The sequence below is a fragment of the Myxocyprinus asiaticus genome, chromosome 50 (assembly GCF_019703515.2).
Source record: "Myxocyprinus asiaticus isolate MX2 ecotype Aquarium Trade chromosome 50, UBuf_Myxa_2, whole genome shotgun sequence".
Taxonomy (NCBI): Eukaryota; Metazoa; Chordata; class Actinopteri; order Cypriniformes; family Catostomidae; genus Myxocyprinus; species Myxocyprinus asiaticus.
Genome location: NC_059393.1, coordinates 20,696,312 through 20,716,921, shown reverse-complemented (window position 1 = coordinate 20,716,921; position 20,610 = coordinate 20,696,312). Strand labels below are relative to the sequence as shown.

Here is a 20,610-nt window from a genome sequence, read left to right as displayed (position 1 = left end):
AGTGAAGCGTTATTGTTATAGTGAAGTGTACAAAAATTATTTGTACACTTTACGTACAAATACCTTACATACGAATATTGTTTTCTTGTAGACATGTGGATTGGATACAAAATTTACAGTTAATTTTCTAAAAGCTGATGTTTAAGTGCTGTGACGAAGAAGAGGGCATGGCCGGGCCGTGAGGGAGCACGCTGAATCAGATGGTCAGTGCGAGAGCGAGATAAAGGGGAGCCGGAGACGCCAGTTCAAGAGAGAGAGAGACGCACGCGGCCGTGCATCCTCACGGCCTGGCCACGCCCTCCTCCTAGCCACAAGTGCATTTATTACAATTTTGCAAGAAACAGCATTGCACATTAAATTAAAATATATTTTAAGAAAAACATTCACATATAATCACAATAAAAAAGTAGTTTGATGTAAAAAAAAAAAATTTAGTTTACATCCAACTTTTTTCTTTTTTTCTTTTGGATTTTCTCCCCTTTTCTCCCCTATTTGGAATTCCCAATGTCCTCGTGGTGGCGTAGTGACTTGTCTTAATCTGGGTGGCGGAGGACAAATCTCAGTTGCCTCTGCGTCTGAGACCATCAATCCGCACATCTTATCATGTGGCTTGTTGAGCGCATTACCGTGGAGACCTAACGCGTGTGGAGGCCCACGCTATTCTCTGCGGCATCTACGCTCAACTCACCACGTGCCCCACCGAGAGCAAGAACCATATTATAGCGACCACGAGGAGGTTAACCCAATGTGACTCTACCCACCCTAGCAACCGGGCCAATCGGTTGCTTAGGAAGTCTGACTGGAGTCACTCAGCACGCCCTGGATTTGAACTTGCGACTCCAGATGTGGTAGTCAGCGTCTTTACTTGCTGAGCTACCCAGGCCCCCCTAACATCCAACTTTTTAATGAAATAACTAAATTGCAAAGCAAAACTCTGAACAATGAATTTCTGTGTAAATCATTTACAAAACTATTCTTACGAAAAAGGCAACAATGTATGTTTAAAATAGTTTTACAAACTACTAAGTTTGCTAACTATTCAGTTTGGGTCCCGTTGTTTGACTTGACCAAACAACTCGTAAAAACAAACACTATCGCAAACAGCGTGACACTTTGCAAAGAAAATATTTACACCTTCATAGTTTACCGAAATTAACTACGAAAGCTATCCTGTACACCATTGTGATTATACAAATTTGAAAAGTCTAGCAAAGAACTGACAACAAAAATCAACAAAAATTGTTCTCGGCAAACAAGACTCTGAACGCAAGGCCTTGAAATGGCTGAAAACCAATTCCCAACCAAACATTACAGTAGATTTTCATGCATTTTAAGCACGTGTGGTGTCTCGTTTTCACTGGCTTTTCATCAGTGCACGCGCAGATGATTTTAATGAAATCTTGATGAACTTTAACAAAGTCTTCACGAATTTTAGAGCACTTCCTCATCCTCCTGGTCCAAACTGTTGTACCTCACCGATAAAGAGTCCTTTAAAGTGATTTTTTTGGTGCATTTGGCGTTCTCTTGAGAAATTACATCATCGTCACCCTTTATGATGTCATCATCGTTTGGACTTTGTCCACTTTCTTCTAAACAGATACTGAGGGCTTCCTGTCTTACGGTGATGTCATTTCCTTTAGCATTCTCTTTCAGGGTGATGTCGTCTATGTGTTTGGCATCTTCTTCGATTTCTTCAGGAATCGAAGGCGGTCGACTCTCGATGTCCGAGTTACTGAAGACGTACCCGGGCAGGGTGGTGTGTATGTGTGTGCTGTGAACGAACGAGGTGACGCTGGGACGCCCAGCGCAACGGTACACTCTGCTGGTAAGGAGGGCGGAGCTACGGGTCACAGAGTTCAGCTGGGATTGGACATTGGCACCGCTATTGTTCAGAACCGACCCATAGCGATAGTTTGCCAAAACCACAGGACCCTTCCAGTCAAACGCAAGCGTCCAACGGAGCCAGGTCTTACGGATTTCAGTCTGGACCTGGGATAAAATGTAAAGAAATAAGTTTGAATACGTTTATGTGATATTGCTGGGAATCTTTCTATGGTCTTTAACTACAAGGTTTATAGCAACTAAATAATCTCTTTGATGACAAACTTTGCTACTAAAGCATCAGAATATGACATATTAATATCTTTCCCCAAATGGACATTAATTCTGTTTTTTACTCACCTCTCCATTGCAGAAACAGTAGATAATGGACACAAAAAATCCCTGAAAGAGAACAAATAAACACCAGTGAGAAGGACAAGTGGAGAGAAGACCGATCACGACACATAAACAAACAATTGTGAGGTAAAAAAAAACATATATCGTAATATTCACATAAGCAGTGTTGTTTGGTTCTTTGGATATGTTACCATGGTTGTGCACTGTTTTGGACTTGTATTCAAATGACATTCCTGATTATGAGTATGGTAATCATTCAGTATCATATACCAAAGTACCATATCATACCATCAATGTACTGTGGTAACACCACAGTGCTTTTATTTAGATGTCTGAAGCACATATCTTTATTTTCAATTAATTTTCTGTGCGTCATTATTTTGAAGTTTTCATGGTCTGCAGATAAGCAGCAAAACCCTTTTGCAATACAAATATGCAATTATTTATCATGCCGAAAAGCTAATTAAACCTGAGCGACAGATAAAGAGTGGGGTTGTTTATCATGATAATTATTATTACACAAAAATCAGAAATGCCCCGTTTCTCTTCACATTAGTTTGAGTGTGTAACAGTGAATAATTGATTGGTTAGGCAGAGTGATGTGACTCACCTGGAATGAATTAAAGAAGAGCTCAAAGTACATGCGGAGCTCCCAACCCAGACCAGTGAATGTGTGCGGCATTCCCACAAACATTATGTAGTGCACTCCAAACACCAGAACCAGAACCAATGTGGATTTAGCCAACTTCCTGCACACAAACAGAGATGATGATAGATAGATAGATAGATAGATAGATAGATAGATAGATAGAGCAGCATACAGACACATAGTAAGACAACAGTAAGACAGATAGAGCAACAGGCAGACAGATAGAGTGACAGATAGACAGATAGAGTGACAGAATGACACAGAGCGACACACAGAAAGACAGATAGAGCGACATAAAGACAGAGCAAAAGAAAGACCTAGTGACAGACAGATAAAGTGATAGAGAGATAGAGTGGCAGACAGACAAATAGACAGACACATAGAGCAACAGAGAGACAGATAGAACAACAACAAGACAGATAGAGCGACAGACAAATAGACAGATAGATTGACAGACAGATAGAGCGACAGACAGACAGACAGATAAAGTGACAGACAGAAAGAGTGGCAGAGAGACAGACAGAAACAGAGCGACAGAAAGACAAATAGAACAACATCAAGACAGAAAAAACGACAGACAAATAGACAGATAGAGTGACAGACTGAAAAATAGTTACAGAAAAACAGATAGATAGAGTGACAGACAGACAGAGCTACAGACAGACAGACAGACAGAATGATAGACAGACAGATGGATAGTGTGATAGACAGACAGTTAGACAGAGCGATAGACAGAGAGAGTGAGAGACAGGTAGAAAGAGCGACAGATAGAGCAACAGAAAAAAGATAGACAGAGTGACAGACAGATAGACAGAGCAACAGACAGAAAGACGGATATATAAAGTGACAGACAGAAAGAGCAACACTAAGACAGGGCAACAGGAGGACAGATAGAGTGACAGACAGATAAAGTGACAGAATGACTGATAGAGTGACAGAAAGACAGAGCAATAGAAAGTCACATAGAGCAAAAGATAGATAGAGTGACAGACAGATAGACAGAGCACTAGACAGAAAGACGGATATATAAAGTGACAGACAGAAAGAGCAACACTAAGACAGGGCAACAGGAGGACAGATAGAGTGACAGACAGATAAAGTGACAGAATGACTGATAGAGCGACAGAAAGACAGAGCAATAGAAAGTCACATAGAGCAAAAGATAGATAGAGTGACAGACAGATAGACAGAGCACTAGACAGAAAGACGGATATATAAAGTGACAGACAGAAAGAGCAACACTAAGACAGGGCAACAGGTGGACAGATAGAGTGACAGACAGATAAAGTGACAGAATGACTGATAGAGCGACAGAAAGACAGAGCAATAGAAAGACACATAGAGCGAAAGATAGACAGAGTGACAGACAGATAGACAGAGCACCAGACAGAAAGACGGATATATAAAGTGACAGACAGAAAGAGCAACACTAAGACAGGGCAACAGGTGGACAGATAGAGTGACAGACAGATAAAGTGACAGAATGACTGATAGAGCGACAGAAAGACAGAGCAATAGAAAGACACATAGAGCGAAAGATAGACAGAGTGACAGATAGATAGACAGAGCACCAGACAGAAAGACGGATATATAAAGTGACAGACAGAAAGAGCAACACTAAGACAGGGCAACAGGCGGACAGATAGAGTGACAGACAGATAAAGTGACAGAATGACTGATAGAGCGACAGAAAGACAGAGCAATAGAAAGACACATAGAGCAAAAGATAGACAAAGTGACAGACAGATAGACAGAGCACCTGACAGAAAGACGGATACATAACGTGCCAAACAGAAAGAGCAACACTAAGACAGGGCAACAGGTGGACAGATAGAGTGACAGACAGATAAAGTGACAAAATGACTGATAGAGCGACAGAAAGACAGAGCAATAGAAAGACACATAGAGCAAAAGATAGACAGAGTGATAGAGAGATAAAGCAACAGACAGACAGATAAGGTGACAGACAGATAGAGTGCCAGTCGGACAGACAGACAGGCACATAAAGTGACAGAAAGACAGATAGAGCTACAGAAAGACAAATAGAGGGGCAGACAGACAGATAGATAAAATAACTTTCGTATGCAGTATTCAACAGTACATTCTACATTCAAAGTAGGTCTTACAAAAAAATGAGTACTTCTGGCCAAGGAAATTTAATACTTTAAAAATCAATTTGTAGATGTTTTATTTAAAACCAAAGATAAAACCACTTGCATTAAAATCCCAAAACAAGGAGAGGCCTCAGTTTATCACAAAAAAACTTTTTTAAAAAAAACAATGGAAAATAGTGTTCCTCTCAGTACAAACATAGAGTTTTTAAAGTCTCTCTAAAGGCTTATTACTTTAAAGTCCAGCAAAACAGGGCAGCTGAGCTTAGTTTTGAGGCAACCACATTTCTGCTGTTTTCAAAAGCTCGAAAGGTTTATGAAAGGTATGGATAGCGGAGGACAGATGAGGAAACAGCAGACTGGCGCTGAGCTGTAATGAAATGTAAATTGCTTAATTATTTAAAGTTCAGTGCACAAGTCTCACTCTCATTAATAGCGAAAATCGTCTGCACTCGTTCATCCGTGAAGTCATTAATGGCTCAGATAGATTTTCATTTGCAGTGTTAAAATTACGCTTGAGGTTATTAAACTCCAGATGGTTTAAAATACCCTCCAGTAAATTGTAAACTGCATCCGTCAGTATGCAATATCCTTGATTTGCCTCGCAACTTCATAAATTAAGAATAACTCACTTTTGGAACAACATGCATTATGAAAAGGTACAGAAATCGAGATTGAATTGAATGTTAAGTTACTACCTTGATACTAATAATATTAATTTTACCTTAAGTAAAATGTATTTGTGTGAATCGGGTCAAACTATCCATTTCCATGAATCGATCCAAAACACTGATTCAACGACTGATTTGGGTCATGCCTCAAAAATGATCACTGAACCACTGAACGTTTTTCTGCGTGGCATTTTTCATATTTTAAAATGTTTTAGTAAAAACATACATAGGTAAGTAAAGTAATCACTATACTGCTGCATCTAAATGTTGTTAAATGATTCAATATGATTAATGGAAAACAGTGTGGAGATTTAAAAACAGTATGTTATACTATTTTTTACCTTTTGCATTCAAAATTTTGAATGTACTTTGCAGAATTCGCTGTTTCGTTGAAACTATGTTAACACTGATTGTTATGAAATCACCTTTCAACGCAATTTCAGAGCATATACTGTATATTATAGACCTATATATCTCAAATGCTGTCAAAAAGCTGAAAAGTAGTGAGATTCACTCAACCATTCTTTGAACTCGCTGAAATCTCTCTCATATGCTCTCTCGCTCTCTTCCTTGAGCTTTTTTGTCCACTCTCTGGAATATTACGATTCTCTCTTGGATATTTCGCCAACAGTATCCAAACAATCCACCTTGCCGACAACAACCACAAAACCACAGCAAATCAAAATAGAAACAGCATGGGTTGGCATGAACCACATCGTATGAACATGTATAGACCTCGAATGAAGTGAAGATAATACAGGTTATAAATTATACAATAACACTTATACATTTTGTCTCTAGGAATCGGATATTGGATATTGGAAACTGTCTGTTTGCTGTCACTGTTTGATTTGCATCTAATTTGTCACTGGCGAAACACAATCCAAGTCCAATACCATACAATATAGATGTTTATATGAGGTCATGAATTAGTTCAATAATTTCATGTACACACCTGTACTGTTTGCGTGTGTCGTACCGTCCTGCGTTTGTTTCTCGGATTTTGGTGGCCAGAACTCGTACAATATTTACAAACAGAATAAAATTCAGCTGGAAGAAAGAGAAAATGAAACAACTTTAATTTTCAACTTTCTCTAAAGGGATAGTTCACCCCAAAATGAAAATTCTCTCATCATTTACTCACCATTCCAGATGTGTGTGACTTTCTTTCTTCAGCAGAACACAAACAAAGATTTTAAGAAGAATATCTTCTTAAAGGTCCATACAATGCAAGTGAATGGTGACCAAAACTTTGAAGCTCCAAAATCCATATAAAGGTCAACATAAAAGTACTCCAGATGACTCCATTGGTTAAATCCATATCTTCTGAAGCTAAATGATAGGTGTGGGTGAGAAACAGATCAATATTTAATTCCTTTTTCCTTCACTTTCTCTTTCTCTGTCTTCTGTTTTTGGTGATTCACATTCTTCATGCATATTGCCCCCTACTGGGCAGAGAGGAGAATTTATGATATAAATGACTTAAATATTGATCTGTTTCTCACCCACACCTATCCTATCACTTCTGAACACATGAATTTAACCACTGGAGTCATATGGATTACTTTTATTCTCCATATATATGGATTTTGGAGCTTAAAATGTTTGGCACCCATTCACTTGCATTATATGGACCTACAGAGCTGAAATATTCTTCTAAAACTCTTCATTTGTGTTCTGCTGAAGAAAGAAAATCATACACATTTGGAATGTGTTTGGTGAGTAAATCATGAGAGAATTTGCATTTTTGGGTGAACTATCCCTTTAAATTTGAATTAATTTCACAGAAAACATGACAATAGTGTCAGTGAAAAGCATGGAAATGCAACAGGTATGAACCATTTTTCATTTTACATTTCACTGTGTTTGGATGTGTAATCAATATACCATAGAAATTGTTAGTCATGAGTGCTTGTGAACAAATTTATCCATGCGTGTTATGTCCTAATTGATATGTTTTGCTGACAGGCGGTAAGGTTGGAACTGCATTTGCATTCTGTCACATAATTACAGCTTTTCTGCTGTATAACAGTCCAGTCATTCTTTTAATCAGAGATCCATTACAGAGTGAAGTGTCTGTGCTCGGCAAACCCAATAATTAACAGAATAATGCCCGTCCACTAGATAAATATATCCATGCAAACGGTAACCGGTCAATTTCATTCAGTCAACAAACGACAGAGCCTGTCAATCAAAATCGACCTTTTGAATTGCTCGATTAAGGGAGTTTGACAGCCCCTTTTAGCACATATCATGTGCAGAACATGTTGAATTCATGGTAAATGGGGATCCAGACGTAATTAAGAGACTTGTTCTTAAGAATTCCTTTAATATAGGACTCATTTGAAGGTGTGTGACACTGAAGAGTTTTTGTTTCTGTCTACAGACTGGAAGCCACAGCAGACTCACCCCAATTGCTGTCAAGATGGGAACTTGGTATATCCATTTAATATTGCCAGCACTCAACTCCCAACACCTTAAAGAAAAAGTGACAAAATTAAAAATAATTGAAATTTAAGTTCAATCAAGTTCTCATAATGCAAACATTTTCCCAAGGAAAATAGCCAAACCGACAATCCTTACAAGTACTGTGGTGGTATCATAGTACAGTGATGGTATCAGATGGCACCGATATAGCCCAGCCTAAGCTCACGTCATTGGGTGAATCAATCGTTTGTCAGTCTGGCTGGGATATGACAGCGTTTTAGTGCCTCGCTAACAAAAAGATTTTGATTATGAGATTAAAGTAGTAATGTTTTGAGAAGTCATTGATAAGGCAGCAGTTTCATCAATGCAACAAACGGATGTGGATTATTTAGTTACTTGCCTTATGACTTTATACTTGTGATGCTACGACTTTAATCTCCTTTTTAATCTATGACTTTAATCTTCTTTTTCAAAATATTCCTACTTTAATTTCGTAATAGTACCGTTTAATTATCTAAACTTCATGACTTTGTTCATGTAAAACCCTATTATGAGATTATTCCCAAAACATTAGAACTCGAATGTTAAGACTTTGATCTTGTAATTTTGATTTAATCTCAAATTATTCCTACTGTAATTTCGGAATGTTATGACTTTATTGTTGAAGCATAATTACATTATTCTTGTAAAATGTCTGTTATGAGATTATTCCCAAAACATTACATCTTTATTTTAATAATGTTACGACTTTAATCTCATAACTTTATGACTTCATTCTGGTACAATGCCTATTCTGAGATTATGCCCAAAATATTATGACTTTAATCTCTAAATTTTATGACTTTAATCTCTTAATTATTTAGATTTATTCTCAAAATATTCCTAATTCATTTAATACTACTTTCTTCACTAAACTTTATGATGTAATTTTTGCACCATGCCGATTATGAGATTATGCCGAACACATTACAACTTTAATCTTGTAATGCTACAACTTTTATAATTTAGATTTATTCTAAAAAAAATTTTTACTTTAATTTTGTAACATTATGACTTTATTCATGTAAAATGCTTTATTATGATATCATCCCAAAACATTATGACCTTATTCTCGTACTGCTATCACATCAATCTTTTAATGCTGTGGCTTTAATGACGTTAACCTCGTAGTATTGATTTATTCTGAAATTTTTTTTTTTTAATGTTTTGACTTGATTCTCGAAATTTTATGACTATGCAATGCTTATTTTGAGATTATTCCCAAAACATTCCGACCTTATTCTTGTAATGTTACACTTTATTCTCAAATGTGTTTTTTGTTTTTTTATGCAACGCGGCACTAAACTGACGTCGTAGGCCTGAGTGCTCAGAGCAATGATTTGATAGCGTCACAGAGCCACAGTGTTTACACTTTTCTGGGGAATCAACCTACAGATGGCTCACTTATAGTTGACTGTGGATATTAAATTGAGATAGGAGAAAGTAGAATACTGTAACACTGAAAGAAATTATACTCATACCTTTAACTTATTAAGCAGAATGAATGTGAAGTTCCATCAAGGAAGTACATACAAGCTGGTGTGTGTGTGAGTGTGTTTGTGTACTTGTGTTATTTTTTGACTTTACCTCACTGAAGAGCATCTTCAGAGAAAACTCACCTCACATCTGAGAGCGTTGCCCTGACGACAGCCCAGGTTGACACGAAAAGAGCTGGCACACCTGCAGTCCAACAAATTAGATGCTGACGGGATTTATCAACTATAATATACCATACAATCACAGAGGCATGCCCAGCACTCATAGATCATGAGAGAAACCCACCAGAACAACATAATTTTCAATTCCCCATTTTATTTAACTAACAGATTGAATACAAGCAAATCGAAAGCCCCCCAAAAGCTTCAAATGTCCCTGAAACCAACTTGAGAAGTGTGTAAATCACTAGCTCCACCAACGGAATAAAAAAAGACTATTTTCAAACAGGTTTCCCAAACATTCCTGCTGCCTACTTTTACCACGCCTCCATCTGCCATTGGTCAAAAAAACATGTTGCCCTGTCCCAAACTCACGTTATTGGTTGGGCCAGTGTTGTTGAGCCAGGCTAGTTGGGATTTTCAAACAAATAGAGCTATATTTTAAAAGTACGTGTTACAAATCCCTCTTTTCAAAATCTCCATTCCAATGACCATGTATGTTATGCCCACTTTTCACAATCCTATTTTCTTGTGTATATCCTGTTTTACTCGGAAATATATCCTATTACAGAAGTAAAATGGGTTGCGAACAACATTTCATGTTGACTTGAAATTGGGATACAAGTATTTTAACTTTAAAAAATTGCCATTTAAAATCTTTACCATTAAAGGGATAGTTCACCCAAAAATAAACATTCTCTCATCATTTACTCACCCTCATGTCATCCCAGATATGTATGACTTTCCTTCATTTGCAGAACACAAATTTTGATGCTCCAAAAAGCACATAAAGGCATCATAAAAGTAATCCATACGATTCCAGTGTTTTAATCCATATTTTCAGAAGTGATATGATAGGTGTGGGTGAGAAAAAGATCAATATTTAAGTCAATTTTTGCTTAAAATTCTTCTCCCTGCCCAGTAGGGTGCATGAAGTAGAATGTGAAAGTGATCTGTTGCTCACCCACATCTATCCTATCACTTCTGAAGACTTGGATTAAACCACTGGAGTCTTATGGATTACTTTTATGCTGACTTATGTGATTTTAGTATCTTCAAAATGTTTGCACCCATTCACTTGGATTGTATGGACCAAAACAGCGGAGAAATTCTTCTAAAACATTTCACTCGAGTTCAGCAGATCAAAGAAAGTCATAAACATCTGGGATGGCATAACAGTGAGTTAATGATAAGAGAATTTTCATTTTTTGGTGAATTAACCCTTTAAGAAGTTAATCATCTCGCAATAAAAACTTGCATGCAACTGAACGTAAACAAACCCAGTGAGCACTGATGATTCATCTCCCTTAATACAAACTTTATTAATTATGGAAAAGCACAAACCAGACCTAAGTAAACAAGTTTCAGCAATGTCTTTTTGATCTGAGGGTGAGAGCATTTGAATGTGAACACTAATTAGGATGATACATTACCACAAACACATTGATGGCAAGAGCATTAATTATGCATTATTGATTATTATGACACATTACAGTGATCATTTTGAACATTTTGTACATCATTATGTCACTGGAGGCCTGTTTGCTTAAATAATGCACAAAATCATTGACACTGCAGTCGCTGACCCTTTGTTCTGCACTGTTGTCTGTTTAAAAGGAGAACACACCTGCTTGGACTAAACACACACTTTGATTTTCAGTTTTAAACCGTTAAAACAGAAAAGTCTCTAAGAATGCGTGCGAAACTCCTAAGAAGTATTAGCACATCAAAAATGTCTGTTCCTGCATGCCGAGTATTATGCACCAAACCTAAACTTTGAATAAATAAGGCTTCAAATAAGAGAGACCATCTCAAAGGAATGCAAAACTATTCAGCTGTGATACTTGGAAATAGACTTAACAAAAAACTCGGAAGATGATTATCATAAAAAGCTGTGAAATTGGTTGGGGTACTACTGGGCAGGCAAGGTAAACATTGTTAAAAAAAATCAGCCACTGGCTGATCTAAGCAAAGTGGGCTGAATTCAAAAAACAGTTGCGGCACTTTATGTGTGCAATATTTCAGCATGAAACCCAGCATCTTATTCATTAACAGTCCGTAGTATAATGAAGTGGGTAAATGCGCTGAAATAGCGCTGCGTCTTGAGTATTTCAGTTCAGTCATTGTCATTCTTTTTAGTGCAAACACTCCTAATATAATGCAAAATAGGCTTATTATAGATTTTGCTTATTCACAAAATTGAGCGCTATTTGCCTTGTGCAATTAACGTTGCGCTATTACCGCACATGGACAGTAGATGACGTTAAGATGAATTTAGCTTGAAAGACACGTGTGTTCATATTTAGTGTTTATGGCAGAAGTAATTTATCAAATGATTGAAAAGAGTGTTAATTAATCCACTGCTAAAACAGCGCATAATGCATGTGCACATAAACGGCGCTAGAGGGCGCAATTTCTTTTAGTGAGTTCTGCCATTTTTCAACACAAACACACATACTTACCCCATCCTATGAGGGTGAAACCCCAGAGATATTTGGAGTCTGAAAAGAAGGCCATGAAAATAAGACTGTGAAGGTAAAGGCCCTCGACTAGGATCCAATAGTAGTTGGTGGCGAGGAAATAGATGAAGAATAGGACTGTGATCTTACATCCAACCTGAAAATACAAACAATGCTTGCTTCATCCAATGAGATCATTCAAACCTTGTGCATTCAACCAATCAGAATTGCTCAACCTTTCTATAATACAGTGGTTCTCAACTGATTCTCAGTTGTCTTTATGCAGTAGTTTGTGTATTTGTTTTCAATGTCTCTTGAATTTTAATTCTCATCAATCAATAATTCCCCAGACAAAACAAATTGTGCTCAGAATAATCAGTGTTTATTTTGCTGTCCTAACTATGCACAATTATATGGCTAGTTGCAATTTAGTATTTGCAGTTAGAATTTTTTCCTTCCTATCCATGACCCTATCAGAACAGATCTGCAAACTACAAGTTGAAAACCACTGCTAATTTGCACGTTTCATAGAGCAATTATGAAAAAAAATTTTTTGAAGTTAATTAAATTCAATTCAGCCCCAACTAGTTCAGCTCAACTCAACACAATGTAACACAAAATTCCAATTCAATTAACTGAGTCTGGTCCATCAATGTGGTTTACTCAGTGTACTTACATACTGAGTCTTATCAAGAGAAGAGATGGACGCAGTGCTGAAGTTGTCCATTAGCATGGTGTCGTATTCCTGTAGCACCCCATTAGCGTAGACCACTCTATCTTTCACGAAGATACTGACCGCACGCAGCATAAATGACACGAATAGATGCATGTGGATGTAGTTTCTGGTGCAATGAAGACGCCTGAGAGAGAAACAAATAGAGAGAATTCATCCTAGCTCAGCGGATGTAAGGCTACACATTACTACACACTAGAGAGTGTTTTACATTAGGAACGTGTAAAACCGTAACACGAAAAGGTCATCAGGCAATATCAGAATATATTTCATATTTAATGTCCAGTTGTGTGTAGCGGGACTTTGGAACAATGAGATTTCATAGTGGACGGGGCTACGTTCTAGCGCGACGCCACTGAAATAGAAACAGATTCAGAGATAGGTTGTTGCTGTATTTGCTTGTCACAACTGCTTAGGGCAGGTCTGTTTTTAAGGGTGTGGAAAGAGCCGGGGTAGTTTAGAATCAAGCAGAAACACAGCGAATCAGATTTCCAAAAGCACAAATGGACTAGGGATGTAACCGTTTTATAGTATGCCACGGTTTTAAAAACAAACGGTTGTCATACCGTTGACATTTTCTCATTCATTGTTTTGCGTAAATATAAAGTCAGGATTTTTTTTTAGAATTAGTCTAAAATCCCAGTAAAGTCATTTATGTTTCAATTGTAAATATCAGTTTAATTAGGAGCAAATCGTCAACTTGCATGAATGGCACTCCTTTTTTTTTTGTGACGGTTATCGTACCATGTAAATCTCATACTGTCTGAAGCTGTCATTGCTCAATGGTTGACTACAACTTTTGATTGCAAGACAGAGCGCCACTTTCGCAAAACTTTGCATTTTCTGTTCTTGTGACACACCATCCCCATTGAAATCAATACGTTCCCATCATTCTCTAACGCAACATAACCTCTTGTATGTAGGCACCCTAATTGGTGCATTTTCTAAGCTAGAAGTGGGTCAAGACCAACTTACTACTAAGGAACAAAAAATAAATAAATAAAAATACACTCCTTCAGTTGAACCTTCCAGTTATAAAAAGCAAGGTACAAGCTGTTCTGTTATAGCAGGAACTCTTGAGCTGTCTGGCTTATCCCTCCTGAATCCTTGAACAGAAGCCACTTGTGTGGAACAAGTTTATTAACGTGAATCTTTGCATGCGGTGTAACTGCTTAATGAAGACAGGGAGGCATTAGTGTGTTTTTCAACTTGCCTGGTGGGACGGAAAGTCTGCTGGGTAAAAAAAAACGTGCTTCATGTTTAATTACCGAAAATATCCAATGATGAAAATGGCGACCAGAAGCGAACTGAAGGACACCGCATAGCCGACCGTGTACATGATGTGCAGCCGCTCGAAGAAGTCTCTCTGGAAACATAACAAAATGTTTTTAGGACACTTCATTCTTCAACTGATGTCTGACTATTATCAGCAAAAAATGTATAGTTGGTTCTTCAGACACTTGATTTGCCTCTAGACATCCTCACAATTTTTATTTCATAAACCAGAGGCATTTTAATCTGTATAATTAGCTTTATCATTGGTTCTAAATTTACAAAATAATGTGTATGCAAACCTGTTGGTGAACCACAATTTACTGTATGCGTGAAAACATTACACAGGTTTTACGCATAAATGCGTATGTACACACTGTTAGTGAATGAAACCCATTGTGGTTGAAGATGTATGGACTGACTCAGCTGCACAATATTGGAGTATTGAAATCTGAATGTGTTTATCGACTGGCTTCGACACTAGTCAATAAGACACAATAACCTCTCTCAGCTTCATACTGTTTAAATGGACTTACTTTGCCCATTTCAATGCCTGGAGCCAGGAAGCGTAGGCAGTCTGAATAGTTGACCCAAGTTCTGTTCTCCACCGAGACCCATGATCCATTCAAGTCACACTGACGGTAAGCAAACCCTACGAGAATACGAAAGCATCATTTAACCAGAAATACATATTGTGTTAGAACAATTTGTTTGAAGAAATTGGTGGTTAGTTGAAAGAAGTTTTGATGCTTTGTACCATTGTGGTTGAAGTCGTAGACGTAGCTAGGGCATGGCACTTTAGTGATGCTTCCTGGGGAACCTTGAGGCCAGCAAACCAGTCCATCCCATCCAGGAGAACAAACCCCATCTGTGTACACAATGTGTATATCACAATAGCAATTTATAAATGGAAACACAATCTAATTAAAAGACACTCTGACCAGAGTCTGGATGTAATGGTTCCCATTTATAAGACGATTTAACACCTCAATTGTTTCTCGACAATCTGTACCCAAGGAGGGATCTTAATGAATGCAAACATTTCTCATCAAATTCTTCCAAGACCAAAATATCTGAGCTATACTATCCACAATAATTTGGCTGTTATTGTATGTCAGTTGGTTAAGTTAAGGAACATCTGAGACAAAGTTGAAACTTAAGTCAAGACTCCATTAAGTCTCATTCGTTTTAAATAGTAACCTTAGCGTATAATCAAAAACATTTTTGATTGAGCTACTGTATGTGCTCTAGATAAAAGGTCAATCTAAAACTTTACATGCAATGGGCGTTAGTCAACTCGTAAAATCATTCTTTCGTAAATGATCACATTCAGTTTAACAAATTTCTCTGTATATCATTTGTCAAACCATTCTTACATAAACTGTTGCAGTCAATTAAACAAAATTTCTCTGTAAATTGTTCATAAAACCATTCTTGCTTAAATTGTGACATTGAATTCAAAAATATTTTTAAATAGTTCAGAAAACTGTTCTTAAGAAAATTGTCACATTCAACTAAAGTACATTTCTGTGTAAAACATTCATAAAACCATTCTTTAGAAAATTGTTACATTTGATTAAACAAATTTCTGTGTAAATTTGTAATAAAACCATTTTTGTGTAAATTGTGACATTCAATTCAACAAATTGATGTGTAAATTGTGGAATCTTTCATACAACCATTCTTGCGTAAATTTCCACGAAATTTCTGTGTTAATTGCTCTCAAAACTATTCTTATGAAAATTGTTGCATTGTAGCAATTTACATAAGAATGGTTTCACTAATAGTTTACACAGAAATTTATTCTGTTCATGTTTCATGAATGAAGCCCATTGCTAATTAAAAATGTTAGAGTTCATAGGTTTCTCTTTGAGCTTGGAAAATGTCAAATGCAATTAGAGTTTCTTTGGTAATGTATGGTAACAGGGTCACCTTGAGTGAGAGTAAAATGTTGAGGCCTCACATTCTTATAATGAGCTTTCTGCTTGTGTAATTACTGGAAGAAGAGTCCTTTCAGTGTAGCATAATGGCTCTGTGTGCAGCAGGATTTTTTTTTTGTTGTTGCACATTTTCAAATATTATTTAATATGACTAACTGGCTCCATTAGCCAGGAAACATTATTAATTAACTTAATTGTGCTGCTTTTGTAAACAGGTGACAAAGAAAGCTTTCCAAAAATGTTGAAAAATATACATTTCAATCTTGTTTATAAAAAGTGAAAGTGTTAACAATCTTTTATGAAAGAAACAGCCACAGCCCACATGTAAATGTTATTGCTCAGATATTGCTCTCTCAGATCTCCTACGTTTTAATGGTGATCTCAGTTATGTTTTATTGATGTATCAACTTTGTCTCAGTTGTTTCTCCTTAAATTCCTTATGAGAAATAAACACAAATGTGATGATTTCTGACATACAGTAAGAGAATAGAACTATAAAATGAAAATGGAAAGTAGAAAGTAACTAATAAAGAGATCTTGGACGAAATTGTTGAAACTTTAGAATCTAATCATTTGTAATTCTTGATTCCTTTGGGAGAGCCCACAATGACATTGTTACTCCATCCTTTCCGGTCCCGTCCCCACAGGGCAGTGTGGGAAAAGGGCAAGTTCCCTATATGGAAGCACCATGCCAATTGGTTAATTTCCCACACTGGAGAGCAAAAGGGTCTGTGACTCTCTCAAGAACCTGATGCTATTTAGAAACTTTATTTAGAATGAATGAGACAACAGCACAGCTCGATTCAACCTGCATCACTGATGACAGAAAATTCATCATGCTTTTGTTTTCTCTCTATTCATAGTCTAGAATGGTCTTTGAGATGAAAACCATCAGGTCGAGATATCATGCCTACCATGTCATCTTTCAAACTTGAACTTTTATGAATGCCTTGAAGTTTTTGTAGAACTTCAGACCTTAGACGATGCCCATATCTGCCTTTCATTTTTGGTGTGATGGAGAATATTTTCATTTTAAATGATACAAACTGGAATAAACCATTTGGGTTTGTTGGATCTGTAAACTTTACCCTGTTTATATGGGATATGGCATGGGCATGTTTGGGATTACTATGTAATAAGAAGATTTTGAATGATTATTTAAAGGCAGTAGCACGATTCAAACTTGGATTATATTTAATCCTGTACAGCTGAACGGAAGTGTGTCCATTTGAACCGGATCACAGTTCAGGATTATTCATTAAAGGTGAAGTAATTTCTGTCCCACTTGTGACAAATGGAATTGCAAAAATAATGATTCTTTTTTCTAACAGGTTACCCATCTACAATTGGCTGGACAAACAGATAGTCCCACCCCAAAACGTATACCATCGGTCAATCCATTGTTGCTGTTTCAGGCTTAATGGTCTTCTCAAATGAACAGACGAATATTATGATCAGCATTGACTATTTTAGAGGAAATCAACCTACAAATGACTCATCACGTTAAGATGGGATAAAAGAAATTATTTTAACACTGAAAAAAATCACATACTTTAGCCCACCTTCAATGGGTGCGAGAATCCATCACCAATATCTTGCCCTGTCGTACTCTCTTTCTCAGTCCTCTAAGCTCCGATGACTCACTCATTCTCAAATTATCTCAGAAGTCTACATCATGTTGCTCCTGCCTTGGCATTCAAATTCGGAATCACGCAGGTAACCAGGAGCCTTATAGCATCTTAATTTGTTATGCCTGATCACATATATTCAGTCCACATGGATAATGGCAGGACCAACACGTGTAGATGAAGAAAAAAACAGGATAAATGTGATATACAATAACAAGGCACGTCAGCTTATGAAAGTGGATGACTCACGAGCTGACGCTACACTCTATGCTGGGGAAATTGCCTGTACTTTGAAACTTGCTTTCTAAACTATATGCTGCTCACAATTCAAAGAAGCTAAAAGCCATTTTGAACAAGTTATTAGCTGCACAATGAACTATTAACAAAAAGTGGCTAATTGCATTGGAGCTATCTGAGAAAAAGCTTGATAAAGCTATAACTACCAGATTTTATCTGTGGTCTCAATTAGGAATTAGGGTGACATTAAACAATTAAGGTGACAAAATAAAATTGATCGTATAAAATAATACTAAATTCAAATACAGGACACATTTTTTATATATATACAAGTTCGAAAACAATGATAAACAGCAGCAACTAAATATTTAGTTTCAATAGTCATTTCGCACATGCGCATTAAAAACATCCACAACGACACGAAAATCACGTTCGTGATCGCACTACAGTCAGCAGCAAGGCTACGAGGAGTACTTGCTGCAAAGAGGCTCAGTGAATCAGTGAATTGTTTATTTGAAATTCTGAACGAACCAATTTACAAAAAATGAATTGGAAATCCCAACTCTACATACCCTGAAAGCACAGCTGCATCACCCAAACGTCTATTTGATGTGTGTGTTTACGTCTGGAAGACGTATTTTTTAGGTTGTTTGCTCATCTGCAAAACATCCATAAGACGATTCCTCTCAGATGTCTATAAGACATTCAGCAGACGTCTGTGAGATGTTTATGATTTAGAATGTTTGTAAATCTGATCTTTTTAAGATGTTTAGCAGATGTTTGTGTGCTAACTTGGTACAAGTGAATAGGTGAAGTGTTTATTTTAGCTGGTTCATTCACATGATCCATCCAAACGAACCGATTCGCTAAAATTATCCATCCGAATGAAACGATCACTAAAAGGATCCATCTGAATGAACTAATTTGCTAAAATGAACCATCCAAACGAACCGATTCGCTAGAATGACTTCCCAACGCTATGTATGAGAGAGGTACTGTATGAGTGCTTTTGTTTACTGCCTCGCTTTCTTGATTAATACCTATTCTTTTGAAATAATACATTCAACCAAAAATATTTTGCAGATAATACAATGTGCAATAAACAAATATGAAATCAAATTAAAAAAGAAGCATTTTCTGCAGTGGTCTCAAACTTTTGGAACCCACTTTTTGTTGAGGTTGCATGAGCACATACGAGTGGGCAGATATAGAGAAGATTATGTGGCTGGCTGGAAGATATTTCAGCATCTAAACAAAGACTGCAAGCAGAGAGGCTGGAAGCAGTTGAAAAGGAGATTCAGTCACATGTGATTTGGTGATAAGAGACACAATCTGAGAAAACCACATAAACCATATTTTTGTTAACTTTTGTATATCATGTTCATTTTGGTACTGTGGGTTGCCGCTTGATGTTAGGCGGTGCTCCAAACAGATTCATATGTCACAGTGCAATTCATATTTAAAATGCTTTTAAACTAACCAGCCAATGAACTAATGACACTGGTGTGTTTTAGTCCAAATGAGTCACTTTCATCTTGATCAACCCCCATATTTACATGAGTTATGCAAATGAGCTCCTCTCCGCTCCTACTGAATATCAAAACAATGTTGGTTCTAGATGGAAAGAGAGAATATAGACAATGTGTGTTACGTAACCAAAGCAAAGAGAGCAAAATCCACAAGTCAAGTCCATTTTATTTGTAGAGCAATTTTTGCTATACATTTGTAACCTGCTCTATCATTTTGAGTCATTTTGTCCCGAAGACAAATTTTGACATTTATGCACCATATAGGTAAAGTATTTTTTTAATACTGGTACCAATACATTGTTAATGTAAGGTCTTACCCGTAGGGTTGTGTTCAGAGATGTTTTGAAGGCACTGGAGTTTGATGTCGTACAGCAGAAGAACTTGTTCTTGAGCTGTTAATCCCACATCAGGATCCACACGCTATCCCAAACAAAAATGGAGACAAATTACAGTTGAGCTCGGATGTCAAATGGATTTTTACAGATTTTAATTAGAAGATTTTGAGGTTTAATGGAGTTGTAAACCCACAAATGGTTAAGCTGCAATAAAATCTGTTGTCTTCAGTCTTCTGTCACACCTCAGTGATGATTTATGTTACTAAATGTAGGAAAATACCTTAATCCAGATACATTCTCTATAATTTACCTCCCATTTTCAGACAAATATGACTGCTCTTATAATGCATACTACTGTATTTTTTAAATGAAATGTTTTTGTCTCCTGGTCATATTATCAGAGAAATTCAATTTATTCCATCTGACTTTAGAGATACAGTATATAGTCTGCAAGACATTTAATTGATAATCTGGTTATAAATCAGTGAAAGTGTTATTTCCTAGTTAAACCTCACTTTTAATAAAAATATTTCATACTTCATGCATAATACCATCACTCCGAATTATACACTAATTAATGTGTTTGGTGTGTTTACAATGTGCATCACTGCACACAAATATTTGGGTTTATCATATATGAAGGTCATAAAATGCAGCAAATTGTTTTGATGATCTTACCTGTGTTTTGATTGGAGTACCAAGCAAAATTTGGACAAACATCCAAAGAGGTATAATCCACATTTTAAT

General features: G+C 36.8%; 1 protein-coding gene across 1 annotated transcript; it reads right to left on the bottom strand.

Annotated features, from left to right (window-relative positions):
• Nucleotides 1-512: 512 nt before the first annotated feature.
• On the bottom strand, nucleotides 513-20,604 carry LOC127438777 (parathyroid hormone 2 receptor-like). Its single transcript, XM_051694628.1, has 13 exons — nucleotides 20,542-20,604; nucleotides 19,846-19,948; nucleotides 14,952-15,062; nucleotides 14,731-14,846; nucleotides 14,191-14,288; nucleotides 12,866-13,049; nucleotides 12,193-12,346; nucleotides 9,695-9,755; nucleotides 8,019-8,085; nucleotides 6,565-6,659; nucleotides 2,789-2,927; nucleotides 2,182-2,223; nucleotides 513-1,989 (listed from the first exon to the last, which is right to left on the bottom strand). The coding sequence occupies exons 1-13, from the start codon at nucleotides 20,602-20,604 to the stop codon at nucleotides 1,432-1,434; spliced, it is 1,791 nt and encodes a 596-aa protein (XP_051550588.1). The 3' UTR covers nucleotides 513-1,431.
• Between the last annotated feature and the right edge of the window lie 6 nt (nucleotides 20,605-20,610).

Excerpts from the sequence above, each read along its gene's own strand:
- LOC127438777 (XM_051694628.1), bottom strand. The coding sequence starts at position 20,604 with ATGTGGATTATACCTCTTTGGATGTTTGTCCAAATTTTGCTTGGTACT. Across the intron at positions 14,847-14,951 it reads CTACGACTTCAACCACAATG|GGTTTGCTTACCGTCAGTGT; the intron begins GTACAAAGCATC and ends GTATTCTCGTAG. Across the intron at positions 1,990-2,181 it reads ACTGTTTCTGCAATGGAGAG|GTCCAGACTGAAATCCGTAA; the intron begins GTGAGTAAAAAA and ends ATTTTATCCCAG.